Below are 26,740 nucleotides of genomic sequence, written 5' to 3'. Positions count from 1 at the left end.
GCAGGCTTTTTAATTGTTCGGGAGGAACAAAAATAAGCCAAATGCAATCCCCCTGAAATAGAAGGTGTCTCCGTCACTTTTGGACCATTTGCTATAAAGTGATAAAAGAAAACACACAATTTACTTTTCTTTAAACTTTGTGTTCATTGTCCCCTGGTTATCATAACAGAATGATATGTTATAAATATGACATCAACTGGAATCAATGAATGAAAGACTACATAGAAAATAATCTAAGAGCATCAGGTAAAAATGTGCTGACCTTAAAGATCAGTATCATACCTGTGCTGCACATAGGGAGGGCTGGGTTTTTAAATATCCCACAATCGTACAGGAATAATCTAAATTCAGCAGCTGAACAGCAATTTAAATATTTAAACAGCTAGTAGCTGTAAATAGCTACACTGGGAATCTGTTCTCTCAGGAGGTAAGAGATCAATTCTCCACTAGTCAGAGATACATTCTTTTAGCTCTGTTTCCTTCAACAGCTGAAATACAAGTCTCCATCAGCAGCATATTACTTCTCTGTCATCACTTTTATCAGCCTATTTACATAACTCATTAACAAGTATAGCAGCAATACAACTAACTTGTTTCTTACAAAGGTGTCCTCAAAAAAGAGTTAATTAGTAGACTGAGACATTTCAATTCTGTTGGGGTTTTTGTTTTACTTAGTGGGGATCTCTCACCAATAATTTCAAAGTGGGAGAACCTTCATTTTCTTGTGCAACAAGAGCCCTGAAATCAACAACTAAAATGGGGTCTGATTTTCAGAAAATGCTGAGCACCCATCCTCTGAAAATCAAGCTCCCCTGTTAAGGTGTGATGGGTTGGATCACCCCAAAACTGTGCCCTCCAAGATCATCTGCACTTTTGAAAACATAAACCTATTAGAATCTAGACCTATGTCACCGGAGAAATCAGAGTTTTTGCAAGGACTGCACTAATAGCGCTGAACGTTCACATCTGCTTTTGCAAGTACTTTATGTATTAAATATGAATGAAACATACCGCTCCTCTGGAGTCTCCACATGAAATGTTCTTTCAATTACTGTGGTCCACTGGAGGCATCTAATGATGAATGTGTTTGGTTTAGGTCGTTCTGTCTTCATCAGCTGGCATTCTACCACAATCAAGGAAGAAAAAGTCATGGTACATAAGCAGGTTTAAATAATCATTTGTCTTTATTCTTATCTAGCAAACTGTTGCAATTAATCAGCCACAGAAATCTCTAAGCACTTTTTTAGGAGGCATAAGACAGTTTGCTCTGCAGATGAAACCAATAAATAGCTCAGTAGATAGGCATTTAAGATTTGCTTGAATCAAATTCTATTTAGAAAGCCTTCAGAGTTGACCAGCTGTACATACAGTATAATACTACTAAAAAGACCTAGGTTATGTCTACGCTGCAGTTCTTTTTCAGAAAAAGGTACGCAAATTGCGGTTCGCAATTTGCGTACCTTTTTCCAATTCTGTTTTTGAAAGAGGCTTTTCCGACATTTGGCCCGTCTACCTGGGAAAGATCACAAGAGACATTCCCGTCTACCTGGGAAAGATCACAAGAGACATTCCGAAAAGGACCTTCTTAGCTTAAAAAAGCCACTCAGACAACGGATCAGTTTCCAAAAAAGGGAGCGCGTTCTTTTGGATGTCCAGTATTCCTCATTTTATGAGGAATAAGGACGCTTTCGAAAGAGGCACATGCCCATGTTGAACTCTGGTGACAGCTTTCACCACTGCAGATACTGCAACTTTACACTAACAATTCCACAGAAGTACAGATCATTGCATAACATGCGGAAACTGTACAGTGGACTCCTTATACCATTATTCATACACACACCACTTTCTTCACAAAATTATTTCTACATCTCTTAATGGCATTGGTCCTCTCCCCCTCCATCCTTCTTTCTTTCAAAGCAACATTTAGATTTTATGGCCATTCATCTTGGGACAGCTTTAAAATTGTGGGCTGAAACAGATGTGTACTAAGGGCAGAATGGGCTGAAGCTGGACAAACTCAAACAAGGACAGTTAACTATCAATCTTCAGGCTATGTTAACACATTTTTGTACCTACTTTTCTGAATTGCATTCAGCAGAGTTTTAATAATGATAAAGTTCCTCCTTCTAAAGAAAACCTCAAGCATTAGCCAAATAAAACAAAAAGGCCCGAAACACAGAGATAGAAGAGTTTTTAAACATAGCTGTTCTTGTTCCAGTATCAAATTTCTTGCTCTGAGCTTTCTGAAAGCATTGCCTTACTAATATTTGGTCTTAAAGCTATAAATTAACTTCACAGTAAACATAAGGCAACATAAAAGTCAAGAAAGCATCTTGACTAATACTAAAATTTCTAACAGGTTCCACTTTCAGTAAGATACAATTTAGTAATGTGTACCGTCATTCTAGATACATTCTGTTCTTGAAAGTATACTCTTACAGTGTTAGACAGATTTTATTATTGTGAAAATGCAGTGTCCCATTTTAAATTCAAGCTTTTAATTAGTACATTGTCTGAGAGATAAAATATTTACAGCCAGTGTATTTGGGAGATGTATTTTTGGTAATATATTTCATGCCTCATTTGCTGCTGAAATTATAAGCTTTTCAACAGGAAATGTTGCATTTTTCACACATGAAAGTCTAATTTTTCTTTAATAGAATGATGAGGATATACTTGTCCTACAAAAGAACTGTAGTAAAAAAAATAGGAAGTTTATTAATGAGTCATGCAAAGGTTTGATAAACAGCACTTCCTCATTCCCTAGAAAAATGAACATTAAAGAACCACCACCAGACAGATGCAGTTGTGCTTTTATTACGCTACCTCCACTCTACTGACTGTGATCCTGCAACGGCCACCATCTTTTACACCTGGGATGGGGCACTTTTTTTGGGACAGAGGCCACTGACCTCTGTAAAATCAGTCAGGGGCCACACAAGTGAGAAGCAAAAACCCCAAAACAAAAAACTGACATGGCCCCCGAATGAGAAGGAGAAAGACACTCCTCACGTTCCCCTCCCACACCAGAGCCTAGGGGGACCCAGCCTAGTAGATTTTGTATGCTCCAGCCCCATGGGGAGGACAGTGGTGGGTCTGGAGTGCCAGCACGGGCTCCCCAATGCTGAGAGGGGCCCTGAGACTTGGGGGCCAGCTCCAGGTAAACCAGAGGCTGCATCTGGCCTCTGAGCCTGAGATTTCTCCACCCCCACTGTAAAGGAATTGTAGTTCACACTGTATACTACATTAAGAGTTAACATGTTCCAGTAGATAGAATTCCATCTAGAGTCCTATCTCCAGCTCTGCAACTGACCTGTCGTGTGACTTTGGACAAGTCACTTAACTTTTTCTGGCTTGTTTCCTCTCTTATTTTTAGTCTGCCATGTCCAGTTAAGACTGTATACTATTTGAGCAAGGACTGTGTTTGAACAGCGTCAACCACAATCCTTGCTCAGGCTTCTAAATACTATTGTATAATAGAAACAAATAATACAGGCTATAGCTAAAGAGATTAAAAATGGGTGTTGTCTATGTTTATCCTTCTGCTCAATATTATTTTTAAAAGACGGTTCAGTAAAAAGTGTTACAAGTATTTAGTCAGCATCCTTATCATGGATCCACTTGCTATATTACTTAATATTTATGAACAGATATTTTCAGTTAGCAGGGTAAATATTGCTGTAATACACCACGAAAACAAAAATTACTTAAATTCAGCATAACACTAGACTTTTCAGTACAGAGAACGGGACCAATTAAATGCCAACACATTTCATCTAAATCAGCATTGTCCATTGATATTTGTTAAGCTTGCTGATCCAGCAATCTTTAAAGCATGTAGCAAGATGAATAATAGAGATTTGTCAGTTAATAACCACTATAATTCAAGTATGTCACACAGAAGTGTTTTGTTTGGTGAACAATATGCTGTCTAATTACCCTGCTCAATCATAACAGCACATATCACAAAATGCAGAAATTTTTATTTTAACTGTATTACACTGAAGTACTGTACTATACAGATTTTTAAAAAATTAATCAAGTTACTACCTAATTTTCTGCAGATGTAGCTGAGTCTCCTGAACTTTATCAATGAACTCAGGAAATACCTTTGTCAGACTTAAAGGTTTTTTAAAGTGCTACTTGTAGTTTACAAACAAACAATTTAGGACAGGTTACCATTTTTATGTCTGTACAGCACCGTGTGCACTTAATATCACTGCATAAATAAAAATTTGTTACAGGCCCTTTGATACAAGGTATGACTGATGCTACATTTTTATGTTTTGCTATAAAAAAGAAACCTCACACCCTCAACATCAGCAGAAGATGACTTGCCCATTCAGAAAATAGTCAGTTCTGTCAAGTGGATCAATACCACTTTCCTCCACTTGTAATAAAGTTTATAGTATAAATTGCAACCTGTTTAAAAATGATTTAAACTATCATCAAGAACCTCTTGATTCTTTCTTGGCATTTGGTCTTAAAATAAGTAGGACAGAAATTGTTTCTAACAGGAACAGACACCAAGGTATTCAAATGCAAATTACCATTTTGTATTTGAAAGACACTTAGTATTATCCTAGTGACTTTCTAAAATGTCACAATATTTGCTTCCTTAGCACTTAAGCTAAAAGCCAGATTATTTGTGATGAAGGTGTCAAACTCTGTTCCCTATTTAATGACATCACATTTTAATCCAGTAATGGTAAAGAAGAATCCTACACTCCCCACTTTTTTTTTAAATGAAAAAAGGGGAAAAAAAGAAAAGGAGAAAGGTGCTTTAAAAAGGCAAATAAGGACTGTTATGTCTCATAGTACCCCTTCTTTCTGTGCTACTGGATAGACCTAGCATTCAATAACAAGATGCAAGTCAGAACAGAGTTCTGAATGCCACTTTACATCCGGATTCAGCAAGGTATCATTGGATCCTGGTAACTGCTGATAAAGTCAAGATATTTACTGGAATCAGACTGTCTTGGGCAAAAAGTCCACAAATTGTAGTTTAGTGGGCAACTGAAGTTCTCCTATACCAGGTTTCTCAAACTCTCAGTCCCCAGGCCATCGCTGGCCAGAGTGATCCAGCCAGGGACTCCCAGCAGGCGGCAGAGGGTGGAGGGAGAGGGTCTGTAATGGCCCTTAATCCCCGCTCTTTCACCTCCATCCCCCTACCATCCCGTCCCCAGAGGACACAGCTTCAAGGAGCACTGTGGGAGGCCCTGGTGTGGCACGACAATAGCTGATGAGCCCCCCAGTCCCTGCCACCCCCACATTCCCTGCAGTGGCAGGATCCGTGGGGAAACAGAGTACAGCTGAGTGTGTGCATTTGCCTAGTGTGCTTTGCTTCCCTGCAGCTCCTGCAAGTGACCCCTGAAGCCAAATCATTGGGGGAAAAGGTGGGGTGATGGCGGGATGGGGTTGGAAGTAGGGGCCGATAATGGACAGTTCCCCTGCCTGACAGGAGTCCCTGGCCGAGGACTAATGCCACTAACCTAAGCCATTTATAGCAACTGAATGTATTTGTTACCTACCAGTGTGAACACTAAAGTATTTAACATATTCCAGAAAATTTCTGCATGAACACTTGTTTGCTGTAAGATCTTTTATCCCACCTCTCTTGTAGTGAAGGAAAAACAAAATAAATTACCAGTAAGAACAGGAATCCAATGCTGCATGTCTGTGGTACTTGCAAACTCAGAAAGATTAAGCATCAGTTTTTATGATATAAATTGAAAACACCAACAAGTGTTTTATAAAAGAAAACTTCCAAACCATGTATGTGAACTACAGAAACAGATGAACGGACATTTTATAGGGGAAGGAAGACAAAAAGAAAAGCAGGATTTTTCTTTTTTCCTTTTTTAAATAAAGGAAAGACTGATTTTGCAGAGCAGAGTTTTCAGACAAGCTTTCTTAGAGAGTGATGGGATCAAAGCCCCTTCCATCCGAAGCATGAACGTCTAAGACTGATCCTATAGTAGTGAGGGGCTTGCAGACTGCAAGACTATATATGCAACTTACTAACCACATCTTTACAAAAATTTATCAGACCCTCAGTCTTATTTATTCTTCCTCAGGAAAAAAAATCAAGCTAGTCTCTAATACCATCTGCCCCCTTCCTTCAGCGTGTTATTCTCACATGTGTAACAAGAGATCTGACTTATTCATAACAGAGTTGAAACACTCAATATCTGAATTCTTGCATTTTGTTACAAATATGAAAATGGTCCTATTTTCATTAAAAAGTATTTTCTTCTTGAAGATTATACTACTTTGAGTGAATACTGAGCTATTTTTTCATGGAAAATATGAAGATTTCTGGCAGCAGTAGAGTGTAATTTTTGAGCAAGAGTAGTTTTGCCATGAAAAATCTGCACTGTCACAAGTTTTTGATCAAGAAACAACCACCTTGTTGAATTTCACTTAATAGCAAACATTTGAAGATGTTAAATTACTGAAAACAAATTGAAAAGTTGCATGCAACAATCTGGGGAAAGCCTATCCCCACTTCTGCTAGAATCAATCTTCCTGGAGCCACTGCTAGCTATGCATACCACACTAACAGAGTGAAAATTGTATTTTAGGCCATGTTCTTTATCTGATACATGCAAAAGCAGCCTGAGTTAACTTTATACATTTGGGCAGTGTCTTTACCCAACTATAAGCATGCTTCACAGACTACCAGACATCAATCCCAGACAAATGAAATGAGAGATCATATTTGAGGAAAGACATAGGTGTGAGCAGGCTCAGAGGGACAAGAGTGTAACATAACTGGTGCTCAAATGCCAACAGCATGCAGGTGATGCCCAGTTCTACTTACTCTCCATATAAAACACTAAGGATACGACTAGATTACAAGCGTCTTTCGAAAGAGGCTTTTTCGAAAGAATCTTTCGAAAAAGCCTCTTTAGAAAGAGAGCGTCTAGACTACAGCTAGTACAGCACCCACAGGCAGTCTGGATGCTCTTTCAAAAAAGCACAGTTTGCGTTCAAAAGAGCACTTTCGAAAAAAGGCGTTCTTCGTAAAATGAGGTTTTCCGCAATCGAAAAAACTGCTGCATTCTTTCGATTTAGTTTTGAAAGAACGCGGTAGCAGTCTAGATGCAGGGGAAGGTTTTTCAAAAAAAGGCCACTTTTTTCAAAAAAATCCTGTAGTCTAGACACCCCCTAAGTGCTACAGCCCGGTGCCTCAATGAAAAGTAGTTTGAACTAAGCTAAATGTGATCAAGATGGAAGAGAAATTCTAGTCTATATAGTTTTTTATACTATGCTCATCACCATAAAATTGGAATGCCTTCTAGTAAGGCATTAAGCAATGTGACTACACACTGGTCAGATGTGGTTTGTTCTCTCACACTCTCCACAGGAGAAACGTGCAGTTGAGAGGCCTCTCTTGGTAGGTTTTTCATAAAATAAATTTGCCTATTGAAGGCACGATCAAAGAAGTGTGCCTTGTACTTGGAGCTGAAAGTGGGGAGGCTTGTGAGGTTCCTTATTTCCTGGACATTTTCATTCCATAGCCTTGGACTGGCCTCGGAGAAAGTTGTCTTCCATTTGGATAACTTTTACTCTCAATAAGTGCTCCACTGGGCCAAAAGTGTTGTCAGCCAGGATCTTTGTCCCAAAGCTTTAGATGGTCTTTTAGGTACCCTGGGTCCAGGCTGTGAAATGTTTTGAAGATAGGGACTACACCCATTAATTTGCTTTGAAGCCAGAAAAGAGTGTAGAACCATTGTGATATGTTCATGCACAGGTCAGCCCGTTGATCATCAAAATAGTTGGCAGCCTTAGGATCCTGTCGGACCCTTCATTGCCACTGTATTTACAGATACTAGCTGTTGCCAAGAACACCTTTCCTCCACCTCCCCAAGCTAGCTATATCCTATGGTGGATCTGTGTCTTTCTGTAAAATCCTCATATACCATGGTAATGAGCTTATTATATATGCCTAAATTAACAGGCTTGATCTGCCAAAAATCCTCAGAATCCTCAATGAAGGAATAAATTAATCCCGTCTGAATGTGTTATGGAAAAAAAGAAGAAGAAAGAAGGCAACACAGAACACTTTCAGACCTTAGCACTGATCCTTACTAAATAATTACCATACAAAATAAAGGTAGCAGCAAACTTAATGAAGGTGTTAATCTTCTTGGTTTGTATCAAGTGCCTAAAAAATACTGCCTAGGATTTAAAGGCTTTTTACTGCTTTTCTATACTTTGTTGCCCTATAAGGAGAAATCAGCATAAAGAATAAAACATTATAGGCTCTGACACTGCTGAGGTAAAAATACTAATTATCTCTCTCCGTGGACAGGCTTGGCTAGACAAAAGGCCCCAAACATACTCTCCTGTCCTTCGGGACTAATGCAACATGTGATAACATGCTCATTTTTTATTTCCAGCCTCACTGCATCTTAAAAATAATAAAATTAGTGAACATACACCTGTTGGGCACATGGATACCAAGGCTGGCAAGCGAACAGATGGCAAAGCAATAATTCCCAAGACATTCTTGTGTTTTATAGGGTTCAGCATGCCCTAGAGGAAATCTGTTTGGGGATTCATTTTTGTACCAGATCATTAAATGGTATCTATGTTCTTCTAGATATGCAAGCTCCTTACCCCGACTCCCAGGTATGAAATGTTCATTGCTGCTCCTCATGCCAAATTTCACTACATATCCTTACCCATGTAAGGACACTCGGTGGAGCACTGTCTATAACAAATACTACATGATTCAATTTGTAAAGCTGTGGAGAATGAGGTGAAAAGAAAGGTGGACTGCATATCCATGTGAGGAAGAGAGAATAGCAGACAGTGAGATGGAACCAAAGCCAAAATAGGGGAAGCACAGGTAAAGAAAATTTAAGCAAGTTAGATGTATTCAAGTCAACAGAGCCTGATGAAATTCACTGTAGGGTACTTAGGGAACCAGCTAAAGTCATCTCAAAATCAGCACCAATTATTTTTGGGTATTTTTAGAGATGATGGGAGAAGCCATAGTAACGATCCTTAAAAAGGAGAACAAGAAGGACACAGGTCCCGACTGGTGGAGACAGACTGCAACTGCCTATCAAAATTTGTCAAGTAGCCCCTCTGCAATGATTGCCCACTCCTGAATTAGAAGATAACAGGATTATAAAGACTAGCTGGTATGGATTTGTCAAGAACAAATCCTGCCAAACCAGCCTTATTTCTTTCTTTGACAGGGTAATTGGCCAAGTAAATGGAAAGGAAATAATAGAGGTGATCTATCTTGATTTTAATAAGGATTTTGGGGACAGTCCCACATGACATTCTTATAAGCGAACTAGAGAAATGTGGTCTAGATGAAATTATTACATGGTGGGTACACACCTAGTGGAAAGAATATACTCAGAGAATAGTTCCTTGTCAAACTGGGAGAGTGAATCTAAAGGGGTCTAGTACTATTCAATATTTTCATTAATGACTTGGACAACGGAGTGGAGAATATGCTTATAAAATTTGCTAATAAAAGAGGACACACAAAGCTGGGAGATATTGCAAAAATTTTGAAAGACAGGATTAGAATTCAAAATTAGCTGGATAAAGTGGAGAATTGGTCTGAATTCCATAAGATGAAATTCAATAAAGACAAGTGCAAAGTACCTCATTTAAAAAGGAAAAATCAAATGCACAACTACAAAATGCAGAGGGAGGGGACAGGGGACGCTAAATGGCAGTACTGCTGAAAAACCTCTGGGGATTATAATGCATCATAAACTGAATGAGACACAACAGTGTAATGCAGCTGTGAGAAAGGCCAAAGATCTGGGGCGTATTAACAATCGTGTTACATATAAGACCCAGGAGGTAACTGTCTAGTTCTGGCTCTCAAGATTCCTTTCAGCCCTACATTTCTATGAACATGGTAAAGAATGTCCAGAAGGGAATTGTATTTAGGTTCGTCTGCCATGCCTATCATTGGGGTCCTGAGTGCAGTAGATGAGGCATGTATTGCGGGTGTTTGTGTATGGCAGCACTAGGAACAATAACAATTTCTATTGTGCCCTACACTCAAAAATCCTCTTGGTGCCTCTAACATTCAATTTTCATTTTAAAATTAAAAAATAACTGAACGTGCACCATTGATGTCAGGTCTGATCCCTGCCAATGGCAGTAAATGGGAATGATTTCAACACACTTAGGCACAAATCTATACAGCAATCATTTAGTTTAGGGTTGAAAGTCCCAAGTTTGCAACATTCTTAATCTAATACTATTGAACGGGATTACTCGTGTTTAAGTATCTTGCTGAATGAAGGCCTACAAGTTAGCTATTTTTCATAATGCACAAAATAAAAGTAAAGGTAAGATAGTAAAGAGTATTTTATACTACAACTATAAACAATATTTAGTAATTTCAAATAGAAAAGAGACTGAAAAATAGTAGTGAATTAAATAATCTAGATGTGATCACACCACTGCATTAATCATTTGTAGAAAGCTACAAAGCAGATTTAACACTGTAAAATCTAATATTGCATAAAATGAAAACTTTGTATATGTTTTCATAGAACATTTGTCTTGAGCTGATTGTAAACAATATCTTTTTAATGTTAAATTTAAAAGGCTATGTTTACAATAATTCTGTAAAACCCACATAAGAACGAGAGGGCCTGTGAAAATGCTTACGAGCTACGGAGAAATTATTTAAAGGAGATTCCCGTTGGTCAACATCCTGCGGTCGCTCTTTGTAGCCAATGAACGTGCCATCGTTCTTCAACAGAAAATATCTTGGCCTCCATGTCTTTATATATTCTCCTGGGAAAAACAGAAAAAATATGCCATACATTATAACCCAATTCCTTATATCCCAGAATTCCAATGAGAACCTGTTTAAAAACTGATATTGTACATCCTCTTAATTCAGAAGGCATTTTAATTCACTGTTTGGGTCTGCTGCAGATAATGGAAAAATAGAGGCATCAATTCAGATATTGACAGTAAATTTAACCATAAAATAGGACTTTGTAAAATTAAACAGCTATATATTTCCCTCATCTATGCTTATTTCATTCAAATTCTGCAACAGCTGCCTAAAATGCAATTTAAAATTTAAAAATCAGAGCAGATGTCCTATGTATTATTTTTGCTATTGTCATTTTTCATACTGACACAAAGAGTTTTTTTCATTTACATTTTGCAGCGTAAGTATTTTAAACAATAGTGGGTAATTTAGTAATTAGTCAACTGCTTTATCAAACCAACAATTATTTTAGAGAATAAAAAGGCAAATTCTCCACTGACATTACATAACACCACACACTCATCTAAAGAAGGAACCACAGGAGAGATCGCAACGTGAAAGGTAAAAACCTAACTTTTAGTGTGCAAAAGTTCTTGCTCTCTCTTTTCCGAAGATAACATCCCTACAGCATACCATACCACTGGCCGTACACATGCTTTAGAGAGACAGTGTATAGTTACATGTAAACAATACCGCCATACTCTAGCAACAGAAGCAAAGATCAAATCCCTAATTATTTATTAGGGAAACAGAGTGGTCTACTTGACAGGACGCTGGAATAGGATACAGAAGACGTGGGTTCCATTTCCAGATCTTCTACCAACATGCCGGGTAACCTTGGGCATACCACCTCCTCTCACAATGCCTCTGTCTCTCCTCTCACTCTTTGCCTATATCTATTTTAAACCATCTCTCATCACTTTTCTGCAGCACCTAGCACAGCGGAGTCCAATTGCATATATGTAGGGCCTCTGGGCACCACAATACAGGTAATTTTTAAAGAATTATTTCTATTTCATTGTGCCTAAAGGCCCTCAATCTTGGTGTTATACAAATACATGGGTTTTGCACCAAGAAGCTTTCTGCATCACCTGCAATTTGCTAATCTAATTCAGTTAATAAAAAAAAACATGCAGGTGCACACACAGCAGAATTAACTTTAGTAAGAGATGGTGATCTTTGCTGGTTGTTAAAAGATTTGTTCCCAAATTAAACAGAGAAAAAAGACAAAATAAGGCAACACAGGTCTACTGACCAAGGCTCCTTTCTTCAGCTCCTTTCCCATCCCCCATCACCAACCCACACAACCTTTCCTGCTGTTCTGCTTTCCACCCCAGGTGATTTCTTTCATGATGATGTGTACTCTGCCCCAGGAACTCCCCTACAGCTGCCTTGCTTCTTCTCCTCTCACCACAGCTCAACTCTCCTTCTGGGATGCAGCCTATTCCAGCATCTAGCACCAGCTGTAGTACCTCTTCCTTCTGTTCAGTCTCCTACCTTCTCCCCCTTTCTCTGGCTTGCCACACAGCTGCCTGTCCGCTTTGTTACTACAATGTCTCCGTCTCCCCACCCCCTTTTATTCTAAAGAAAAAAAACAACACACTCAGGGTAAAGGAAAGGGGGAGTCTATCCAAGATGTAAAGGGTGATCTCCTATATGTATTGGGACTGTCTCCTGAGAACATCTATTAGCACGGATAGAAGTATTACTGCAGACGGGGGGAAAAAGACTGCATGCAATCTAGCATGTCTGCCTCAGTTTCAGGTTACACATTTTATGGTAACCTGCAAAAGGTTTACAAATAGTCAAGAATAACCTGAGAAATTTCAGAGGAAATCATCCACAGGTGTTGTGATTGAACTTTTACATTCAAAATGTTGCATATACTTTTTTTCTCTGAACATTAATATAACACTGGCAACTCTTGGGAATCAGAAATAGGTTATGGAACTTTCCACTGCTAAGCCATCAGTTCAAATCCAGCACAGGTCAGTAGTGTCCAAGAGTCATTACTATCAGGCTGCTTAGACATTGATTGCTGACGGTCTCAGCTAAGATCTTTTTAAACAGGGGTTCCACTTGAGAAGAGCCATCCTTGTGACTAGACAAGGCAGATTGGGAGCAGCTAGCCAAGCTACTGGCTGGACTGTCCCTGTTTTGCTACTTGCTCTCTAGTACTGTTAGGCTGGCACCATCTCCAGTACTGAAAACATTTTTTACTTACCAAAGCTAATGCAGCTACTGACGTCAAAATAATCAACATCCACTTGTATGTTTCACCATACCTTACAACATAAACCGCACTCTCATCCCCTCTGAACAATATATACATTCAAATTAAAAACATACAAGGAAATAGGTTTCAACCATGGACGATTAAGCACCTAACAATTTTAAGGTAGCTCAGTTCCGGGGGCTTGAAAATCTTGGAAATATCTCTTTAATGATGAACTAGAGCCAGGCCTTAGCTAATCAGTAAAGGGATTTAATTTATCTTGGCATCTAACAGTGTTTCGATTCTGTGAGGTGCCCCATTCCTGCAACTTCAGTGTCTTCAGCATCTGTCAAAATCTGACCCTGACAATGCCAAAATTACAAATGATAGTTTTACCATGCGAATTCACTAAGAGTAAGAGTGTAGCATTATAATCTGCCCTCTGCAATGAGTGGCATGAAGGGATGTAAGCAACTAACTGAGTAGTCGACACACTTGTCGACTAATCACTCCCTGCCTCTGCTGCCTTTAACATAAAGAGGCAGCAAGGGGAGGGGGAGAGATGGGGATGCTGGGGGGAGCCGGCTTAAAAGGTAGTCTCCCCCACCCCAGCTCCAGCTTCATGACAGGGGGCAGGGGCGCAGTGGTGGTGTTCCACTTTTGAAATGTAGCAACAGCCCAGCAGGCTCTTGCTACATTTCAAAGTGGAAGCGCCTTTAATCGAATAGTCGATGGAAATTCCATCGACTATTCGATTAGTTGATTAATCTAATTTTAACATCCCTAGTAGCATGTAGCTACTCTGTCCCACAGAGAATCAAAGTCCCTCTCCTGTGTTCTCCCATTGCTCTAGAGAGGGAGGAAGTTACTTCACTTGCTTCATGGAGCAGCTCACTCCTAGGAATGCACCTATCCAGTAACTCTAGCCAGTCCCCTCTCACTTGTACAGGAGATGGATGGAGTGGAAGGGTCAGGTAAGTAGTGGCTGCTTCCACTTCCCACCACAGTGGGAATAAGGTCCAACAATGGATTTTTACTTTACTTTCTTCTGTAAGTAAGAACTGTGGCAACCTTTAAAATCAAAAGATGAGCAGGATTTCACACAAAACTGTACTGAGTTGTTACAATAGACATTTTACCTTCTCATTCCCATTTTAAATTTTATAATTTGATTTGATGTTTAAATTTAATCACTCCTGTATTTTTGCCCTACAGTTTTATTCCACCAATAAATTCCAGATAGAAATCCTGGCGGGATTAGGTTGTGTTACCATCTTCTATATTCTTCTTTAGAAAGGGATTTTTACTTATTCATCACTGTAGTTGGATCTCTTTCCAGATCTATTTCTTATTTACAGACTAGAAGTAAATTTATAATTTTTTTTTAATGTTATGCTTGGTCTATCTTGGGGCCGTAGTAAATTGTTGGCTTCCTTTGTTTTATGTTGACTTTTGTTAACCAATGCCAAAGATTACAACCAATCATTAAATAATAAGAAGTCCAAAACCAAGATATCTTGATGACCTGCATCATTGTGAGGCACGGTGCAATAACTATAGCATGTGTGTCATTACGTAACATGCTCTTAAGTGACAGGATAAACCAGTAATGTAAAAATGGGCATGAAATGGACTTATCTGTGGTTATATATGAAAGTGATTAGAGAACCTCCAATATACATTTAATCCATAGATTAATAAAATATTAAGAAAGCTGATAATTCATCCACAGAACACAAATCTGTAGATAAAAATGTCTGTTCGTACTAAACAAGTTTACATTTCTATGAGATGCTCTATAGCAGTGGTTCCCAACCTTTTCCAGATGGGGACCCATAGGTACCTGGGGAGATACTTGGCGACCCTTTTGAAATGTAATGGCAACCCATATTTGGGTCCTGACCCATAGGTTGGGAAACCCTGGTCTATAGTAACTGCTAAAAACAAAAATCCTACATTACCCATGACAGCTGTCAAATTTTATCTCCCTTCAGAAACCATTCTTAAATATAGAGCAGATAGAAAATGTTATATGTAAAGAAGTTGGAAATTTAAAAATAAACAGCCAGAAAAGCATTAGAAATGTATGAAACGAGGTGAAGTTTTTTGTTCTTTTTAACTGTGTATGTAATTTTTCCTGTTTATTAGAGTACAGACTGATAATGATAGGCTATTTGAATATCTGAGACAGAATTCTTAAGACAGATAAGATACAGAAATGTCAAAAATGCTTGGACAAAGTTGATTTAAAAAAATTTAAGAAAGCTTTTCTTTCTAGTCATGTATTTGGAATACTAGACACTGGAATATTTGAAGTGTGAGTTGACTTTTTTTTAAAAAAAAATTATGTCCTGATTTTATTTTTTAAACAATTAATAGTAAACAAAAAGATAACACAAGTGGCTTGTATCAGTCCTATTGCTTCACATCCAAGAATCTCAATACATAGAAAATTCAAAGTGTAAGAGACGGAAGATATACCTTTAATGCAAAGTGTATGTGAAAAAGAAAATTAAAATTGCCATTTTATCAGATAACAGTAACAAATAATAATGAAACACCATAGAAAACTGAACAATTTACAAAGCAAAACATTTTTTCCTCTGATTCATTGCTTGTGTAATGCTTTGGCAGTTGTCTTTGTTTTCAGTAACAGAATGCTAATAGTACAAGGAGAGAAAAGCAAAAGTATGATTTATAAATCCTGCATATAAAATGCTGGGTTTGAATAAATTCATCTACAACTTGTTAGCTTAAAAATATGTGAAATATTTATGCACCACTGTGATTACTCAAAGCAATTTTTGAACTGCAAAAATTCCCAAACTATACATTTCTGTATATATAGACACAAAGACTCTTAGAGTGTGTCTAGACTACAGGGTTTTTTCTAAAAAAGTGGCCTTTTTCCGAAAAAACTTCCTCTGGATTTAGATTGCTGCCGCGTTCTGTCGACAGTAAATTGAAAGAATGTGGCAGTTTTTTCAACCATGGAAAACCTCGTTTTACGAGGAATAACACCTTTTTTCGAAAGTGCTCTTTTGAAAAAGCCTCTTTCGAAAGAGGCTTGCAGTCTAGACGTAGCCTTAGACCAATTTCATTTTGTTGTCTTGTCTCTGCTCCCTCCCCACATAAAGCACATTAAACTCCTTAATATACACTTATGAAAATCCGTTTCATGCCTAAAGCACTTTTTGTCCTAAGATGCACTGGAAAGTATACTTGCACTTTAATATTTCAAAAAGTGCAACATGAAACTGTTTTGGTTTGTGAAAAGTTAGTTCTACAGAGAATTTACAATAATGCAGGGTTATTTTGTTTTACTCTCCTCCCCACAATGTCTTGCTGAATCTGGAGCTGTCTACCCCTGATAAAGTGTCTAACATCAGAAACAGCTGCCACTCCCTGGGAAGCTTACAGGGTAAGTGGAGAATAATGAGCAGCAAGCACCAGCAGAACAAAAGAAAATCCATCTTTATTTACCAACTGCTGCATGCTTGTTGCTGCATCAAGCTCATTCAAAGCCAACACCACACCCTTTAATTCATAACAGACTGTATTTAAGCAGTCTTTGGTTAAAATATTTTAGCTCAACTCATGCACACAGAGGATTTTATGAAAAAAAGAATTAGGTTAACAAAAGCAAGAATCCAACAAGTTTACCAAAACTATGCATTTGACTTTTAATGCCCCAAAGCTAACTATAACCTGCCTAGAAACCTGGGGGGGGGGGGGGGGGGAGGAGGAGGACAACCCCCAGTTATATTTATATTACATGCTTTAGTAAAGTGACCATCAGGAAACAAAAGATAAATAATGCATTATCTCTTCCACTCTGAGCATCAAAAAACAGGTTTATTAATGGTCAAAATAGCAAATATTACATACAGAGAAAATTGTAATACACTCCTTGATTGCACACATTACTATCTGAGTGCACCATAAAAGTTATGCCAAAGGCAGAACTAATGTTTTGCCAGTCAAGGAAACAAAATGACTCCTTCATAAAACCTCAATGGAAGCAAAGATGGTTTGCATCCTGTCTGCCCAATAAGGTTTCAGTAAAACAGATGCCAGTTTCCTTAAAGATGTGAAGTTTTTAAAAGATGCCATCTCATGTGCACTGGTGTGACTGCAGAGTGGGTTGGGGATTTACAATTAGCGTCTGCTGTTCAAACAAATTCTGTCTCTTCACTTTAAAAATCAACTTTATTAAAACTAAGATTCTTTTGTTGCAGTCTAACAGTCCTCCTTGTGTTGTTGGGGTTCTTAAAAATAGAAATAAGCCATTTTCAGACAGGAAATTAGTTTCACAATCGCATATACATTTGATGCTTATGAATTAGAGAAGTCAGTGATGCCAAACAAAATATTCGTTTTAATTTTTTTAATTTCCTTTTTGTTTCCCTTCTAGTTAATATGCCTCCTTTTCTTCCCCCTGAACAAACTGTCAAAACAGAATTTGGATTTAGAGAGCTTGGGAAAAAAAATAAAACGTATGCTAATGTCTTTCCCAATATGCTCACTAAGAGGCGAGAGGGCCTCTGGTTTGTCTCCCTATTCACAGGAGTACAGAAGGGGGCCAGTGCTTTGATTATTTTTGGGTCACACTCTGGATGTGTTCTCAGCCTTTGCCTCCAGCATACAGCTGCGGACACTCTGGCTGTGCCTTGAATCTCAATGAGCCAGCTCAGACTGCAGTCAAGGGTGCTCCCCAATAGGGAGGTCAAGCCTGAGTCAGCAGACTGTCTGCACCAGACTGGCGCTCCACAGCTTATCCCAGCTCTTTTGCCTTTCACTGACCATATATGGCAGTCCACTGTCACAACAAGCTAATTCAGTGCAAGGCAAATCTGCTCACTGCTTTATTCTTACTCATTTTCCGTGCAGCTGGATAGTAGTACATTACATTTAAGGCCCTACAGCAGTCAGCATGACAATGACTGACATTACTGCCAACAGGTTAAGAAGAAATGCCTCTGCCTCAAGTGTAGCTCTGATTATCCTAAAACTACTACTGTTTCTCACGGTCACACAAAGCTACAATATATGGCACCTGCTTAATTATCATATCTTCAGGGAATCTGAAGGGGGAGGGAAGCTGAAGGAAGGGTATGGGGGAATGATTAAATGGTCTCCTATTCAGAGTGGCATTAAAAAAAACCCCTTCACACTGTACTCAAATAGAAGTCCATTAAAAATAACTGAACAGCATCTTAGGTTTCATCTTGTTTCACACATCTGTAGATTATTTTAAAAAAAAAATCTCACATAGGGTCACCTAACAACCTACAAAACAATACAGTAATTGTTTGGGGGAGCTAGCTAAAGTCACCGAGACTGAATTAGAATCTATGTCTGTCAAACAGATGAACAACGAACAATCCTGTGGCACCTTAGAGACTAACAAATATATGACCCTCTGAGACTTTTTCAGTATATGGTCAGTATAAGTATGAAACATTAGTTAAGGGACCAAAAGATGCTCTGAATCATAAAGCTAGTATGGATACATAGAAGATATCAAAATAAAGAACACAGAGAAACACCGACTGACTTATTCGGGCACCATTTTCCGCATAAAAGATGGACTATTACTGATTTTTACATACATATTTAAAGTTTAAGCACACCCAAGTTCAAAAGTAGACATCATCCAATAAGAGCACCCTGATTTCAGGGAAATATCAGAATATCTGTATTCTGTAGCACAGCATTTCAATATTACTTCAGAATACATTTGAAACACAGTTAGTTTGTTTTTTTTCCTGCAGTATTTCGTATAGAAGGTCAAAAATGTTGCCATCTTGCTTACAGTAATCAATTTAAGCAATGCCAGATAGTCCCAAAGGAGTCCAAGAGAATTAATCAGCATACAAAACTCCTTACTCCTACCTTTGGCACAGCTTACTCAGGCTAGTCCTAACCTACAGCTGTCTCTAGTGGGAGAAGATGCAAATGAAGTTTCATTAAACACTGCAGTTTTAAAGATAGCTACATAAATTATAAGAAAGGATACACTGGGCTCTTAAAAGTACAGTAAAAATCAGTCAGAGTGAATTTTGTCTCCATTTCACCATGGTTGAAATAAAAGGGCTAAAAAGAAAGCTATTAGAAATGATGCAATGTAGTTTTAAAAGCTTTTTCATGACATACTATGATCAGCAACTATAGCATTTTATAAAACTAAAACATGCAAGTAAGAAGTGCCATAGTGATTCACACTGCTTTTCACAAGTGCCTATGTGTATTTTAACAGAAAAAAGGCCAGACACATCAAATTGAATTAAATGTATTTTGAACCATTGTTTTTCCAGTGTTTTAGTTAGACTTCGGGGGAGAGGGATATTCAAAAGTGTTTAAGCAAAAAGCCACACTGACATTTTAAAAGCCTCCTGATTTTTTCAGAAGAGTTGTGTATCTACAACTTCACCATCACTTCAGCTGGATCTGGGAGTAATCAGCAGTTCTCTAAATCAGTCCCCAAACAGATATAAACATAACCAATGTATATGAAGGGTGTGACATAATCCCCAAACAGCATAACAGGTTCTGGTAAATTTTATTTATTTTACTAGCATTTTTGGACACCCGTGAACTTGTCTAAACAAGTCTAAAAGCTTTGGGTAGCCATAAAGATCGTCATATGCCATGCCTCCATGACAAACTTTTGCTGCTACAAATTACGTTGGCATAAAGCTGCCACCATTAGTATATGGCTTGTGCATGTGCATATTTGACTCCTTAAGCCAATGCAGGAGTGAGTATGTCAACTCACAGTTCGTGGTGCACAAGTAGGTACTCCAGCGTGCAAATCACCATTCATCACACTGGGAAATTTTGGCAACGATGGGGCAGAGACATGTCACACTAGGGTGACTGAGAGCGATGGTTCAACTTCCCTACATCCATCTAGCTCCATCCCACTTCATTCATATGCCATAATTTTTGTGACTTGCTAAAAAGTCCCGTGAATCTGTAATAGCCCTCTTTGCCGTCCAGCCTCTCTGAAAGAAGCACCGAGTCTGCACATCTTTGCACTGCTGCAGTAAGTATAGCAAGCATAGGACACACAATCCTCTGGTACTTGCAGAGTTACAAGAGCAAACAAATCAGCAGAGAACATGAGGATTTCTTGGAGGACAGATGGCTGAGACACAGTGAGCACCAATTTAAGACTACTAGTGGCATTCACGGAGCAGCTGCAGACAGTGGTGCTTCTGGGCCCGAAAAACAAGCACTGACTACTGGGTTTGCATCATAATGAAGACTTAGGATGGTGAGCAATGGCTGGAGAATTTTCAGCTCTGCAAGGCCACGGTTCTGGGATCTATGTGCTGAGCCTGCCCCAGCCCTCCAGCATGGACACACCAGAAAGGGAGCTGCACTTACAGCAGAAAAGCAAGTTATAATCATATTGTAGAAAGTTGTAGTGCTGGACTGCGACTGGTTGGTGGGAAATCATTGTGGTGTTGGAAAATCCACTGTGGTAGCCATTGTCATGCAGTGTGCAGGGTCATTAATCATCTCCTACTATGCAGGACTGTGACTCTCAGCACTGTGCAGGCCACAGTGGATGGATTTGCAGCAGTGTGGCTCCTGAACCGAGGAGGAGCAATAGATGGCATAACCATCTGTATTTTAGCACCAGACAACCCTGCCACAGAGGACATCGATAGAAAAGATTACTTTTTTAGTGTTACACAAGCATTTGTGGATCACTGAGGATGCTTCACTGCTAGTGTTGAATGGGCAGGGAAAGTGAACAGCACTCGCATCTTTAAGAACACAAGATTGTTCAGCAAGCTGCAACCAGGGACTCTCTTTCCCAAATAGTACAAACGCTAAACACCAACAGAAATCTTCAGACATTGTGCCTGAGCTTCACTCCCCTGATTCATGAGGCTGTACACTGGCCACCTCAACAGCACCAAGAAAAGATTCAATGCTCAGCAGATGCAGAATGACAACTGAATGTGCTTGAGGTCGAATGAAAGGATTCTGGTGTTGTTTATTCATCAGACTGGATCTCAGTGAAGAAAACATTGCAATGGTTTAGCTGCTTGCTGCATCCTGAATACTAGCTGTGAAGCAAAGAGGAGGCAGTCGCTACAGAAAGCAGTGTCTGGTTCATTTGAAAACTGACACACAAGGACTATTACAAGAGCTCATTGTGGAGGTCTATAGCTCAGTGAGGCTTTTGAAGAAAACTAAGGGCAAGCCATAGTACTGCCTCCTGGTGTACTGTGCTTTACCTGGCTCTGCTGTTTTGGGGCATATTGGGAATTCTATATCCAAGAATGCAACACTGTCAATGAAACTATTAATTTTGTGATGCATGCTGTATTTGTTCTTATACCATATTTATAACTGATCTTATGAGTTGTGTCATACTGCACAACAACAAGCACGTGGGTGCTTTCTGATCTGCTCGGCACTCTGCAGCATATTTTAGGAACTAATGAAGATAAATTATTTTCCAAATATAATTTTATTCATTAACAAAGTAAGTGCAAAGAAAAATTTGTGAAATTTAAAAGCAAATACATTAAAAATTTAATAAATTAATGGAACAGAACTTGAAAGGAGAAAACATCCATGTCCATTTTAGCTACATGTACAGCAACAATGGCTTTCACAGGTCAATGTGTATGAAACTGCTGTTGTCCTTACTGTCCCCCAGAATCAAGTGACAGGGGTACAGATGCAGCCCCAATACCATGTGGAATGTTGAGAAGTACTGCAGTAGAATTCTCTATGAACCGAGAAGGTAGACAAACCTGGGATTGTTGAGCCTGTAGGTCTGCAAAAGTCTGCAGCATCTGTGTTTGCTGCCAGAGAGGCTCTATTGTTTCCTGACACAGGTCCCCTCTCCTTGTCCTACTGGTACTTCCAGGACTTTCTGCCTGCTCTTTCCTTCTCCAGGCTGTCAGAAATATTCACTTTCCAGGCCCTTTGCTCACAGTCCCATACAGCACTGGCTTGCAGGATCTCAAAGAATATATCATCCTACATCCTCCCTTTTCTTCTCCTTATCTTGCTCACATGTTCTATGGGTATGGAAGGGGAACCTCTTGAGACCATAACAAGAGCAGCTACAGATAACACACATTGCCAGTACAGTAATTCCTCATTTAACACTATAGATGCGTTTTTGAAAATGTTTGTGCTAAGCGAAAACATGCTATGAGAGGTCAATTTTCCCATTAAAAATAATGGAAAATGTGGGGGTTGCATTTCAGGTAATGGTGGTGAAGTCAATTTTTTGTTGGTGCTCGGTCATCAACGTCAGCATTAGATATCTAGCAACACAAGTCGCCATGGCTTGTTAAAACACAAAGATAAACACGTGAGTGAGCGGAGGAGCACTGTGACCACGTGTGTTCATCCACTCGTGTGTATTACCACTGTTTTCATCAACTTATACCACTGCATGAAGTAGTCTGTCACTTGATTATTTTCGTGTTATTTCGGGGATGGTCGTGTTATTTGAAAAAGTTCCCTATAAAAAATCATGCTATTGCGAAAACGTGTTAAATGAGTAATTACTGTATACTCATAGCAGAAACTGAAAGTTAAGATTCAGAACTCCCTTCTTTTGCTCCTAAAGTTTTATACAAGACATGCCTACTGACACTGGCTATTTGCTTTGCTTGTGCATGGCACCACTCACAGCACCAGCAACCCATCAGAACTGAGGAGAATGAGAAGGGAATTGCTAAGCTGCATGAAACCATGAGTGCAGGACAACTGCACTGAATACTGGCACCACTTTCTTTTAGCTTTTCTCACTCCTGAGAGTAATAGAGGCAGAAAGCACATAGTTACAACTGGCATCCCCAAGCTGCCTGGCCCATATGCTACTAGCCCGTTTACTGTAGTGAAACCTGCTGAAGTTATTGCTAGCTCATGTGGGAAATTGACCTACAGCAGAGGAAAAAAAGTCTGCCACCTCTGGGTGAGTGGTGCAGAGTACCTCCATGAAAATCTCTTAGGAGGATTCAAGAACATCTCTGTGTTCATAAACAAGCTGCTCTGCAAGGCCTCCACAGCTAAATTCTGTAGGGGAATGACAAGCATTAAATGCTGTGTTTAACTGGTTAAGTGATTAAACAGAGAAGGGTGGAGTTGCTATGGCCAGGTGGGCCTGCTGCTGGCAGGGCTGCTCTATCCAGGCTGGATCGGCAGCGGCATGCCAGGCAATGCCCACCACAGGCAGGGAGCTTCTCCAGTCCATGGGCTAACCGCAAGCATTACCCATTAAGGTTAATGATTAACTGGTTAACCATTCACATCCCTATTACACAATTACCCAAGGTTCCTTCTCCTATATTAGGCTTGCCTTTGCTTAACTGGAAGGACTGACTGGACTCTGGTGAAGTCTAAAGATGTTAAATACTGGTTAATTTACTAGTCGAGTAGTTGATGGAATTTCCATCGACTACTCGATAGGCACTTCCGCATTCCTCCTTTGAAATGTACAAGAGCCCCTGCTGGAAAATGCGGAACTCCGTGTGCAGCCTGGGGCCAGCTGAAAGTCCTGCTGACTCTGGGTTGCATGCAGGCATGTCAGCTTTGAAACGGACCAATGCTGATCCCCGGCTCCATGTTGCGCTGCCGATTTGAAATGCCACGCAGAACCCAGGATCAACTGGAGACTCCCCAGCTGACCGTGGGCTCTGCACGGCATTTCCCCAGAACCCAGGGTCAGCTGGGAACTCCCCCAGGTGATCCCAGGTTCTGTGGAAATGCTGTGAGGAGCCCAGGATCAGCTAGGGAGTCCCCAGCTGACTCCAGGCTGCATACGGCACTGCCACTTCGATTAGCTGTGCAGCGTTGCCACTTTGAAGTTCCTCCTCTTCCCCCCCCCCCGCCACTTTGCTGCCTCTATCTGATAGAGGCAGCAAGGGGGGGGGGGGGGGGGGAAGAAATCAACTAGTCCTTAACATTCTTATTGGAGTCTCAAACAGATCCTGGCATGCAACACCACCTGGATTCCCTAGTCACATATCCTCCACCCTGCTGTTCTTCATTCCCCCTCTTCTCCTTGCTGTTCATGCCAGGGGCACACAACTCAGACATATTGGTCTATGAAGTGGTAGTGCGGCCTTTGTCAAGTATGGCATGCAGTTTCTTGTAAAAGTGGCATGTCTGCAGGTTGGTACCAGACTGACTGTTGGTCTCCCTGGCCTTCTAGTATGTCTGATCCAGTTCCTTCAATGTCATGCAGCACTGCTCCTGACCCATCATACTCCTTGTCCTGCATCCCCTGCGTAATCTGCTTGTCCATTATAATGTTTCTACATCTGATTCATCATTGTGCTTGTACCGCTTCCTCTTCCCACAGGCCTGAGAAATCCAGTATCTCCTGCCTATATCAGGCAAGAGCCTATCTAGAGATTGTAGCTGGCATGGTCAGCCGTGTAGTTGCACACTATGGAGAGATGCCAAGCATTCTTGCTAAGTTGGACTATCAGGGCAAAGGAGCCTTCCAATCTGCATGACCCTTGGGCACTGGAACCCAACTGTAGCTAGACATGTCAGTTTTGGGCACAGAGACAAACGCTAGAGGATTATTAGGTCCATATAAGTAACAGGGATTTAAGCAAGTAGAGACACTCGCCGAGGATCACTCAAAATGGAGAAAAATCCTACATAATGGTTCCCTGCAATTTGAATCTAGTAGGACATCCAAAGTGGCACTTCCTCCACTATAAGGATGCACAGAACTAAGACTCTGCTACAGGAGCACAACCTCTCAGAGCACCTGATATCCCAAGCACAGTATGGCACTTGCATGATTTTCCTCACTACCACACGTCTCCTACCTCCCGCTACCTCGACCTCCGGGGCGAGAAAAGCTGCTCCGGGTGCCCCATGTCTGCTGGGGGCCGTCTCCAGCAGACCAGAGGCACCGGGAGCAAAGCTTCAGAGGCGCGGGACCCCTCCGCCTCCCCGGCTTTGCTCCGGGTGTCCCTGGTCTGCTGGGGACCGTCTCCAGCACACCAGGGACACCGGGAGCAAAGCCGGGGAGGCGAAGGGGTCCCGAGCCTCTGAGGCTTTGCTCTGGCAAAGCCTCAGAGGCGCGGCACCCCGCCGCCGCTGCGGCTTTGCTCCCTGTGTCCCTAGTCTGCTGGGGGGGGAGGGGCGCAGCTAGTGCGCCCCCACCCCCCCCAGCAGACCAGGCTTTTGTTGTGGACCCTGGGGTAGAGCAGCTGGGGTGCTGCCGGGTTGGTCCTGCAGGGACCTACCTGGCAGCCCAGCTGTTCTGTCCCAGGCTCGAGATTCAGCCGCTGTTGAAACTGATCAGTGGCTGATTCCAGGAAGCTGGGGGCAGAGCAATTCTGCCTCCAGCTTCCTGTAGTCAGCCCCTGGTCAGGTTCAGCAGCAGCGGCTGAATCTGGAACCAGTTCCGACTTACATACAAATTCAACTTAAGAACAAACCTATAGTCCCTATCTTGTACGTAACCCAGGGACTGCCTGTACACATACATACATACACACACACACACCTCACTAGAGTGACACACACACACAGGGCTCACAACCACGGCAAGCCCCGCTCGCCAGCCATGCTGTCCGGCGATCTGCACATGCGTAGATCGTTCTGCGCATGCGTAGATCGCCCGAACCTGGCTCTTCCGGGTTACAATCTACTCGCCACGGGAGAGCAGGCTGTATAATTTGTCGAGCCGTGTGTGTGTGTGTGTGTGTTTGTGTGTGTGTGTATATATATATATCCACACACACACACGGCTCGACAAATCCATGTATCTACTTGCCCGTGGTGAGTAGATTTCACCAGCGGCATGTGCATGCGCAGTGCGGGTCTGGCACATGCATGGTGCGGGGCTGGTGAGTGGATTTCGCCGTGGTTTGTCGAGCCCTGTGTGTGTGTGTGTGTGTGTGTGTGTGTGTGTGTGTGTGTGTGTACACACACACACACACACACTCGTACGTTTAAGATTAAAAAAATCACTTGCCTAGTCAAGATGTGTTTACACTAATAACTGCACTTTCTTCAAAATCAGATATCTGTGTTTTAAACACGAGGGAACCAGGAAGCCATAAATAAAGCTTATATGAGCCTTTCTTGCTGAAGGTCATCTAGGGCAATACTCCTGCAGAAGGGCATCTGGGACAACAGTCCTGCCTCAGAGATTTTGCACAGGAAAGTGCCTAAAAACAATTAGTCCTACTTTGCTTAGTGTACATTTTGGACACATAGCATTTCCCGCCCCCACCCACCACCACCAGTAGTCCCTAATCTGATACTATCAGCTCACACTGCAGCTGCTGGGAGGGTCAAATCAAGAGAGGCCACCCTGACAATCCTGCTTCTGCTAGCAAGTTGAATGGGGGAGGGGAGAAGCAAAAACTAGTAGAGAACAGACAAGATGTGCTGGCTGCTGTGACTCCAGTTAGGAGCAGCTTCACCAGAGAGGCTGCTGCTGATAAAATGACAGGAGAGGGGTGCTGTAGAGGGCCATGCTACGCAACAGGTCTCTGCCACCCTAGAATGCTGCCACTACTCCTAATGCCACCAATGGAAACAGGTGAGGGCATTGTAATATACCCTAAGTCTCAAAATCCCACTTTTAGGGCCACCACAGGTTACCAGAGCAAAGGGCGGGATGATGAGGGGTTGGTGGAATGCTTTGTTTTTAAAGTGGTTTAAGCACTGCTCCACATCTAGGATGTTTCCCATCTGTGAAAGCTGACAGGTAGACTGAGGCTACTTAAATA

The 26,740-nt window shown here is 40.9% G+C and overlaps 1 protein-coding gene across 3 annotated transcripts in view; it reads right to left on the bottom strand.

The window, feature by feature from the left end:
* AKT1 (AKT serine/threonine kinase 1) overlaps positions 1-26,740 on the bottom strand; it is a 112,333-nt gene that overhangs the window by 45,230 nt on the left and 40,363 nt on the right. For all 3 annotated transcript variants that reach the window (XM_006132421.4, XM_075926452.1, XM_075926453.1), the window contains exons 3-4: positions 10,663-10,791; positions 1,012-1,123 (exon numbers count right to left, since the gene is read on the bottom strand). In XM_006132421.4, the coding sequence (XP_006132483.1) occupies positions 1,012-1,123; positions 10,663-10,791 (241 nt within the window). The remainder of the gene's footprint in view (positions 1-1,011; positions 1,124-10,662; positions 10,792-26,740) is intronic.

This window comes from Pelodiscus sinensis, chromosome 4, assembly GCF_049634645.1.
Source record: "Pelodiscus sinensis isolate JC-2024 chromosome 4, ASM4963464v1, whole genome shotgun sequence".
In the NCBI taxonomy this organism is placed as follows: domain Eukaryota; kingdom Metazoa; phylum Chordata; order Testudines; family Trionychidae; genus Pelodiscus; species Pelodiscus sinensis.
The sequence above is the reverse complement of the archived record's forward strand: the minus strand, read 5'-3'. Positions and strand labels throughout refer to the sequence as shown.